Source organism: Dryobates pubescens, chromosome 2 (genome assembly GCF_014839835.1).
Source record: "Dryobates pubescens isolate bDryPub1 chromosome 2, bDryPub1.pri, whole genome shotgun sequence".
In the NCBI taxonomy this organism is placed as follows: Eukaryota; Metazoa; Chordata; class Aves; order Piciformes; family Picidae; genus Dryobates; species Dryobates pubescens.
The window spans coordinates 638512-648349 of record NC_071613.1 but is presented as its reverse complement, the minus strand read 5'-3'; the positions used below and the strand labels follow the sequence as shown (position 1 = coordinate 648349).

The following is a 9838-nucleotide window of genomic DNA, read 5'->3' as shown; positions in this document are numbered from 1 at the left end:
CCTTTTAGTTAGTCACTGGTGGTGGTTCTGTGTGCTCAGACCGAGGGCAGGTTGCTTGCTGTGGGCTTTTTAGCATTGATACCACAATTTTGAATCCTTGTGGTGAAGCAAGATTAGGAACGGGAGTGACGGGTTGCCTGTGCGACAGCTAAGTGACGTTGATTAAATGCGGGAAGGGTGCGAGACCCTCTCCGCCTGCAAACAGCCGCCGGTTGCCTGCAGCTAGCTGCTCTTCCCTTCAGCGGAGGCATCTCAGCCGAGTACCGCGGTGTGCGAGGGCGGCAGCGCTCCTGCGCCCAGCCGGGCTGACGTCTGAGTGTTAGCCACTCCCTGCGGCAGACGGCGAGTTTTGTCCCGGCGCCATCCTCTCGCTCTGTCCGGGGTGGCCGGGGGACGGGCCGCCTGCAGCCGCGCTTTGTGGTCCAGGAGGGGCTCCTTGGAGTCCGCACCATGCCGGCCGTTCCGGGTCGCGGGGGCTCGCTCTGAGCCTCGCCGGGAGGGTGGCGGGGGGCAGCGGAGGGGCCAGCTCGGCATCGCCAGTGGCGGCGGTGGGAAGAATGGAAGATACTTTGCCCTGCCTGGCCGCAGCCTGCGACCCCTCGGCGCTCGTCGGCTTCTGCACGGGTAAGGCAGCACCGCCCGCCCCGCGGCACGCTGCTGGGGCTCCGAGAGTCGCCGCCGGATCCGCTCCTCAGCACTTTCCTGCTCTGGCGGGGGAATGAGGAGAGCTGTGAAGTAGATGCTGGGGCAACTATTTATCTGTGTGATCAAGTTAATTCCGTGCCTTCGTTAGCAGCCGAGACGGTGTGTGCTCGAAGTCTGAGGTGGCTCGCTGCCGTGCAGCATTCTGACCTTGAGAAAATGTTAAAAATAGATCAAAATGTTATTTTATGTGGATAGCAGAGAAAACGACAAGGAGATAATACAAAGTGCTCGCTGGACAGAAGGCTTCTGCGGTGAGGGGTCTGCACCGCTGCCTGGGCGTTGTGGCTCCTGCTGGGTGCCCCGGCATGGTCCTTAAACTGGGAAGGGGAAGAATTTTATCCCAGAGGCCCTTTGTAGCCCTCAGGAAAGAGCTGTCTGTTCAGTCCTTCCTTTTGACCTCTCAGTTTTACGCTTTGCAAAGGTAACGTCAGTGGCATGCCCCGCCGGGCAGCGTGGGCTGCATGCGGGCCCCTAGGCAGGAGGCGGCAGCAGAGCCTCGTGCACAGCCCTGCATCTGCTGCAGCCTCCGCTCTGGCTGTTGCTGCGTGCTTTTTGTGTCTGTGTCCTTCAGAACTAAGTTGGGCCTTCCCCCGCCTATATTTTTACTAGTGTTGTAGTAAAAATTAAATATTTCGACACGTTTTCTTTTTTTCCAAACAGCTGCTCTGAAACCAGCCTGCCGAGTGTAAGTCAGGCCATAAATCGAAGCATTCTAGCTGTATCATCCAAAAGAATTGAGTTAAGCCTCAAATGAAAGAACATGAGTTAAACCAGCCAACCAAGTAACCCACATCAAGAGATCAGACATAAAATGTATTGCTCTTGTGTCGGGTGCAGAAGTGTGTTACTGCAAATGAAACACTGAGCAGCAATTTTGATTCCTGCTGTATGATTTTGATATGAATACAGCATCTTGCACAGAAAAACTTACTCTTTTGGCCTAAAACATGATAATTAGCAGGAATACTTGTTTAAACAGGGCCAGGTGTTTAATGGATAGATATCCATGTGTTTTTATTGGGAGAAAGGAATGACTTTGCTACAGTGCACCTTATAAACACACTGTGTTCTGCCTCAGAATTCAAAGCATTCGGCCTAGAATTCAAAATGTTGCAACTGTGGGGAAAAAAAAAAAAAAAAGAAAAAAAAGAGGGTTAATTGAAAATTACAAGTGCTTCATGCAGTCCTTTGTAGGCTGGCATGGATTTTGGTGGTAGAAAAGAAATGTTAACCATTTCTCTTCAGAACAAATTTGAAAGAAACAGCAATTTTTACTTGCAGCTTTGTTACTGATGAGTTGAGTTTTGTGTGAAGGCATTTCCTTTAACAGCTTTTAGCAAGAGGTTTTGTGATAATCTGCAAAAAGTACAGCACTGTCTCACATTTGAGCTTGAGGCATATCTTGAATTTCAGGAGCGAGAGTGGCATGATGGGCTAATCTTTTGAGATTTGTCTAGCAATCCATCAGAATAATGTGTAAGAAATACATTCTCTTTTTTTTATCAATCTGTTCTACTTTGATTTTTTTTTTACCCCCCCTGCATCTTATAATTTTGACTAAAATTTTGATACAAGGCTGAGGATTTTGATGAATAAGGATCACAGAATCACAGAATGTTAAGGGCTGGAAGGGACCTCAAAAGATCATCTAGTCCAACAGCCAGCCCTGCCAGGGCAGGATCACCTATAGCAGATCAACAGAATCACAGAATGTTAAGGGCTAGAAGTTCACAACAGCATTTGCAATTAAATAAAAATGTGGCTTTAGATACTCTTGGAAGTGTGATATAGTCTACTGATTCCTATTTATTAGACTTAATAGACCTTTATATAAAGTTTTGTGAGGAATGTGTGTTGGCTGGCGATTAAACTTGAAAGTGAGAAGAAATTGTTATGGTGAAGAATCAAGAGCTGCTTTGTTCATATGAAATTTCTAACCTTGTCCTCAAGGTCTTCCTTGCCTTGAGATTTTGCAGTGGTAACAAGTAGGAAGAAGCCTGAGACTAAGCTGCAGAAATAATTGACATTTCCTTTTTTGACCCTCTGTGCATGTTCTTGCTTTATTTGAGGGGGATTAAGACTTTGTACTGACAGTAGAGTATTTCAGGTGAGGCTTTGGGATATGGTTTAAAGTATTCTGTAATGATATGCTTTTCTGTGGGAACTTCCCTACCTTTAGTGGTGAATTCATTTTTGTGTGTGCGCAGCTATCATTGTGCATATGTCCAATTGTTCCTTTTTTGCCAAAGCTAAAAATGAATTCCTAATTCAGCAGTGAAGGATTAGCACTCTCTCTTAGCATCTGGGTTGCTGGTGCTTAATCAGACTCTTTAAGAAAGCATGCTTGCCTTCGGTAAGAACAGCTGCTTTTTTTGTTTGTATTTAATTAGCTTTTTGTAACTAAAAGTAAGGCAAGGTCTTATGACATAATGTGTCCCTTTAGAAAGATCTTAGCTGTCAAACCTGAGCTAGAATTTAGCTTAGGTGATACTGATCAGGATAGAACTTTTCAGTTTGACCAAGGGAAATATTTACCTTCAAACAGAACTTTGGATTTATATTCTTTTTGATGAAATCCTTCTCCCATGACACTTGTGATTGTAAGCAGTATTTGTAAATGGAAAAATAGCCCCCAATGACCATAGCTATGTAAACTTCACTGCTTTAGGACTTAAATTGATTTGGATACCTTTAATGCTAAGACAAGGAGAGGTTTGCTTAGGTGGTGGTGTTTCACATAAAGCACTTCGTTATGAGTATTTAGGTGTTACAAGGGCTTCCTTCTTTCCAGTCCCTGTTATGTGGGCAGAAATAGATAAATTCAACGTAGAAGTCCCACTTTCAGGTTGCTATTTTGCTTAAAGTGGTTAGGTAGTTGATGGGGACTAGTTAAATAAATGAAGTATCAGCCTGTTTAAGGGGATTAGATCTCCCTAAATGAAAAGGGAGATGTGTTTTTTCTTACAGTGTTTTTTTACAGTCTTGGTCTGACACAACTGCAGGTTTGTGCTGGTACACTGAAGCCTCTTTAAATGAGAGAGTGTTTGCTGTGATTTTGTTGGAGATTTCTGAGCTAGCCTTCATCTAGGTGCTGCCAATAATGATGATAAATGTAAAACTCTATCTCTATCTTAATACTTAAAAAAAAGGAAAAAAGGGTTAAAACCATTAAAAATCTGCATCTTCTTAGTTGAGTCACCTCAAATGTTACATTATTCACTGCTCCATTAAAAATCCAACTTGCTGTGGATTTCAGTGTTTGACACAATTTGACTGTGAGTCAGTGCTGTCATAACTAGTTGTAAAACTACTTTAAATTATTTGTTCTGAGTAATTAAGTAATTAATCCACATTATTATTTCCATCTCCTAAATTATCAGTCTCAGAGCAAATGCTTCTCCATTCAGTTGATTCATTTTTGCAGACGAGGGGAGAATTGACACCAGCTTGCCTTTGTAAACTTACGCTGGCTTGCCTAGTGTAAGGATTTCAACAGGCACAATCAGGGAAGCCTTTGAGCATGTCTGTGAATCCAAATTTCGCCACTCAATGAGTGTAGCATTTCTGCTATTGCTAAGTTACACTGGTAAGGAGATTTAAAGAATTAAAAGCTACATTAGAGTAGTATAGTCCACAGTTCTCTGCTGGTAATGTGTTAGTAGTTTTTCTGAACTTACTTTCCTGTTTTCCAGAGGAAAAAACCTATTTGATAATAGCATGCTTAGAGAACCACACTGAGCTTCCTGAGTGAAGGAGGCAGAGCATTTTGTTTTCTAGAAATAGTGAAATGCAACCCAGCTATACCAGCAGAGCTGGGGCTCGTTCTGCCCAGTGTTGTTGTAGTCCAAATGCTTTAGGCTGTATTTTGAATTAATGTTTTTCTTCTTAGTGATCCCCTGACAGAAGAGCAAACTAGTCCCTACCAGGGGAAACAGTGGTCACCAAGAAATGAATGCAGAGGGCTTCATTTTTGTAGATGTGACTATTCATGCTCTTAAGGGAAGACCTTAAATGCCTGGAAGTGGGGCTTTTCTGAGTGTAGAGATGGATAGGGTATTACTCTCCCTTTGTATGCTTATTTGCTTATTAAACCATACTCAGTAGAAGGAAATTATGATAGCCGCCGCTTTTTACAGGTACAAGTTTCCGCATCAGTATGACATCTTCAACTAGGAGCCTTGTCTTACATCTGGAGGTGAAATCTCATCTCATTGTAGTTTATAAAAATACCATTGCTGCCTTCTGTGCTGTTGTAAGTCTGCTGGAATTTGCAGGGGGATGTATACTTGTTTTTAAGTTCTGCTTCCTTATTAGGGTAGGAGTGTTTTACTTGCTGCTTTCTAACAACTTGACAGAGTTAAATAAAGCTGCTATTTAGTGAATATAGTGAGTAATTATAAACACACTTGGAGTAAGGGGTATTTACTTGCTTCATCAGTTAGCTGAGCCTGTGTTTAATGAAATGAGCTGTAAGCTGTAACTGCTAACAGTTTCCAGGCTTTGTTAACATTACAATTGTCAAAGTACCACTTCCCCTTACCTGCTTTCTGGGTAACTGAGAGGAGAGATGTGCCTGGGGTCTGACCCAGCTGTGCATGTTACAGACTCGTGTAGTGGCATCATGCAGAGCTGTGGGGATCCCTTTGTAGTCATGCTGTAAATGTTTGCATGTACATAGCTTGTTTGTTTTGTGTGAGAAGCAGACAGTCCCTCTGGTACCTGCTTCCCTAAGTAACTGCATTATTACTCGATAGCATGTGACTAAGCAGCCGCAGTGGCGCTCTGCAACAGCAGAGCGATGTGGATACACCATAAAATTACAAATGTTGTGAAGGTCCCTAGGGATTTTCACCATACACAGTTTAAGAGGTTAATACTTAACCTGACTCAGTGGAAAAGTCTCAGTTCTGTGATTGATCGCTACCTTGTAAAAATGTGGTTACATTTTTTGGTAACATTGCTTCTGCTTTTCTGGTTCGGTGCCTATCTTGTTCTAACAGTTCTAGGAATAGGTATTAGTCATCAAAAGGGGTTGAGAAGATAACTTGTGCAGAGTAGCAACTAGGGTTTTTTAGCAGTCACCAAAAGTAATTTCCACTTGAAATAACTGCAAGCTGTACTTGAAGGTGCTGAAGCATCAAAACTGGTGAAATATCAATGGTACAGTCAATGCATAGGATTTGTCACTGAATGTTAGATAAAGGGTTCAGATTACATCCTCCTTCCCAGCACTGAGTCTTTGCATTCACATTTTGAGTAATGTCTACCCTGAGAAACCCAATAAAGTGTCTTTATGAACTCTGCATCACACAGAGAAATAATCAGGGAAAGCAGCAGCATTGGAAACCTCCCTTTTGCAGCATGCAGAACTGAAGTGCTTTTTCAACCTGCTCACTCTGCAGTGAGCCAGAAGGACTCTGAGAGCAGAATTTGCAAAGATGCACAGAAAAAGTGCTGGTTGTGCAGATCCCCCTCTGTCATTGTGCTGAGAATGTGCTCTGATGTATAGTACAACTGGATAGAGTTTAGGTGTCCTGGCTTCTGCATTTGTTCTTCATATGCTCAAAACATGTGTTGGGGTTTGCCTGTGGTGCTCGTCAGAGAAGAATACCCAGTCAGATTTCTGATGCCTGTGAAACAAAGGGAGTGTGCCCTTGCAGGAGCAGCTGGGTTGCATTGATCGTTCAGGTCTTTGCATTGGGCTGCCCTGTCGCTTTTTCCATTTTGATGGCTGAAGTGGCACAGTGTCTGGAGCAATAAGGTTTTTTGGGGGTGGGTTTTATTGGGTGATAAAGGGGCAAAAATTAGAGTGGAAGTGGCTTTTTGTTCTGAAGTGGATTTCACTGATCTTGTGCCATTTGTATATTGGGGTTACATTATGTGGGTGATGGTAGAACAGCCCTGGGGTTTGGTTGGGCAGGGGTTTGGCCGGAGCAGGCAGGAGCAAAGCTGTGCTTCTGGCCCTGCTCCCTTCACACCAGAGCAGTGATGCTGCTGGGGCAAGGTCACTTGTCTACTCTGCCTGAAGGGTGATTCAGGGACGTCATCCTCAGCTCTCTGAGCTGTACAGGCTGCATTTCATGTCGTCAGCTCATATAAGGACTTTGTTATGCAAGTTGCAGGTGGCAGAGGATGGTCACATCTTGTTAGTGCGGGCTTACACATGACTTGCAGACAGCTAAATGAAGGGAGAAAGATACAACATGTTGACACAGTAGGGTAGTAAATGCTGATTAGTAGGTTAAACAACCTGGAATTTAGTCTTGAGTAAGATCATGAGCTTGAGAAGTGACTATATGGTGGCTGTGATGCTGTGGTGCCCTCTTGGGCTCACTCCCTGGCAGTTTTTGTGGCTGTAGCTCTAAGTGCATCATACTAGCTCAATTTTAATCCTTCCCTGTTAATGCTAAAAATAAAAGTGGTAAAATGGGATTATCAGGCTGAATACTGAAAAGGTTTACAACAATTCTGTTCTTACTGATACAGTCTGTTGTAGTGATGGGAATCCTTTTCATGCATCAAGAGTCATGTCACCTTGCAGAAGGAGCATGCTCCTGGCCAGTTTTTTTTATACATACACCTATAAATGACACAAAAATATAAATTGTGGAATTAGTATAGCTAATGCTTGGTTAATATTAAAATGCTTAATGCTTAAAACATAAGCATTAAGGGAATAAACCAGATAATTCTCTGATTTAACATAACTGCTTTCAGAATAACCTAGTTGGTTTGTTTTTTTGGCTTTATATTATTTTCCCCACAACTGTCAAAGAGAAATCTCTATGATTTTAAACAGGGAGGAGAACTGAACTCTAAACACTGGAGGCCTACAATATACAGCTGTAGCCAGTAAATTTTTTGCCTCATTAGTTTCATGATGGAACTGTACATTTTCTTTCCATGGGTTTCAAGGGAGCTTTCCATAGCATTGCTGGGTTGGGTTGTTTTTTTTGTTGTTAGGGTTTTTTTTGGTGTGGGGTGGTTTTTTTTCCTCCCTTCTCCTCTGGGAATTTGTAGTATCACATAACACTGTTGCCATGTGTTTGTGCTTGTTTGCAGGTGAATTGATTCTGAAACTTGTTTTGTGGCTTAGCCTAAATTAAAGATGAGGCCTAATTCCTCCCTTTCCTGTGGAGTTCTTAATTTTAAATGCAGTAGTGCTAGGATTAGAAACTGAAATTACCACTGAAATGTGCTTCAGTTTTATGTATTCGTGTTTGTAGAAGCAGCCTGACTATAGCTGTTAAAAAATGTGTAGTCACCCACATCATGCTGTTCAGGAATTCCTCCTCTTCATGAATGAAATACATTTACTTTCATAGTTACGTTACTGGTTTGCAGAGCTTTTGTGGAGGCTTCTGTTGATAATGTCCTTGCTAAGGAAAAGGTGACAACAGTTTCTTGCAGCACATCTGCAGTCTGAACTGTTTGAAAGTGTGTCTGTCTTTGTAGAATAATAAATGTTAATATGAAATATTTCTACAGCCCTTCAGATGCAGAGCATTGCAGAGCTGATGTCTGAGCTGTCTTCTGTGAGGCAGCAGCAGCTGCAGTGACAGGAAAGGTGTGAGCAATACTTTCCACCCACACCTTGTTTATAGGTGTTAACTTCAAAGCTGCACTGGGGCTGTTTAATTGCTAATGTAGTAAAACATGAGGAGTTTAACTAAAGTGATTAAAAAACCCCAAAACAACATATTTATGCTCTGTTCCCCTTTTTGAGGGTGGTTGTTGACTTACACCATATAGATATTTCTGCTTGCTGTCTGGTCTGAAATGTTTTCTGTGCCATACAATGTGCAAATGGTCTCTTCATTTATCAATGGTTGTTCCAAGTAGTAACAGGAGTTTGTGACTCATGTGCCATGAGTGCTTAGAGATAGCACCTTGCAGGTTGGCTGTGTGGGAGTCATGCAGCTTGTGCTATATCCTTGACACTAAGAAGAGAGTTTGGCAGAGTCTATACAATGACAGGTCTGTGTGGAGACTTTTTAGTTCTTTTCTATGCACTACAATCCAACAACCAAAATGGCTGTTGATTTGGTTCTACTTGGAGCAAGCATTAGCCTTTGCAGGGATACTACTCTAGTACCAAAGCTGCAAGCAGTGCCAGAAGGTGGGGCGGCATCTTGGTGGAGGTAAACAAAGTGGGATTTTGACTGCTGCTGTTGGAAGTGTAGTGTTGGATCTAGCCTGTGATGAGAGAGATTTAGTTTCACACTTCCAAGGAAGAATGGACTTTAAAAAAAATCAAAAGCAAAGCTTATGGCTGTTCTTGCTTAGAAGGCACAGGAGAGGTTTAACAACTGTGAGATGGTATCCCCTGCTGCAACAGCAAGTGTAACATTTTGATTGCAGGTATGGGTTAAGGGGATATCCCCTGCGGGAGATGCTGCCTGCTGGGATGGAGCATGATGGGCATGCAAGGACAGCCATTCCCCTGGACCTCACTGCAGTGGTGCCTCAGCCATGGTGGGTGGTCACAGGATAAAACTTCACATTGGAATTAATACTCCATCCAGAAAGCTTGTCTCTCAGTAGGGAAGGAGCATATTGGCATTCTTGGCTTCTGAATAAGAAAATGTAGAGAAGGACATAAACTTTCCAAGGTCATATTGGCTTGTCAGAGAGGAAGTTGGCATTTTACTGAACAGGCTCTGGTATTGAGAGCTAATAAAGAGGTGGCCACACAGGGATGTGAGTAAAGGGAAGGAATTTCTATCAATGAAGTTCCAGAAAAAACAAGGTAAGACAGTGAGTTAGTCTCTTTTCCAAACAGATTTTACTTTTATCTGAAATCACTGTGTCCTGTGACTCGGGGAGACCAGAGCTGTCAAATACCCCACTGAGTACACCAGTCCTGGTCCTTCTCCCCTCCTCTCTTGTAACTGTGTTTTTGCTGCCCTCTGGATCCGCTCTTTCCAGTGGAGCCAAAAGTGAAGGTTTCCCCCATGGGGGAGAAGGTGTTTTTTGAGAGAGAACTTTGAGTGCCAAGGGGGATGCCAGCACCGTAAACCCAAATTGCAGTGTTTTGGTGGCATGTGGGCAGCTGCCAGCCTCCCTGGGAGGGATTATACAGGACTGTGTCTCATGGGAAGAGCTTGACATCCTGCCTTGCTGTCCTGGCACC

The 9838-nt window shown here is 43.2% G+C and overlaps 1 protein-coding gene across 1 annotated transcript in view; it reads left to right on the top strand.

Moving 5' to 3' along the window:
- The first annotated feature begins 513 nt into the window (after nucleotides 1-513).
- The window catches only part of EML4 (EMAP like 4), a 109728-nt gene continuing 100403 nt past the window's right edge, over nucleotides 514-9838 (top strand). Inside the window, exon 1 of the mRNA XM_009896594.2 lies at nucleotides 514-624. Coding sequence (XP_009894896.1) covers nucleotides 558-624 — 67 coding nt within the window. The 5' untranslated portion in view covers nucleotides 514-557. The remainder of the gene's footprint in view (nucleotides 625-9838) is intronic.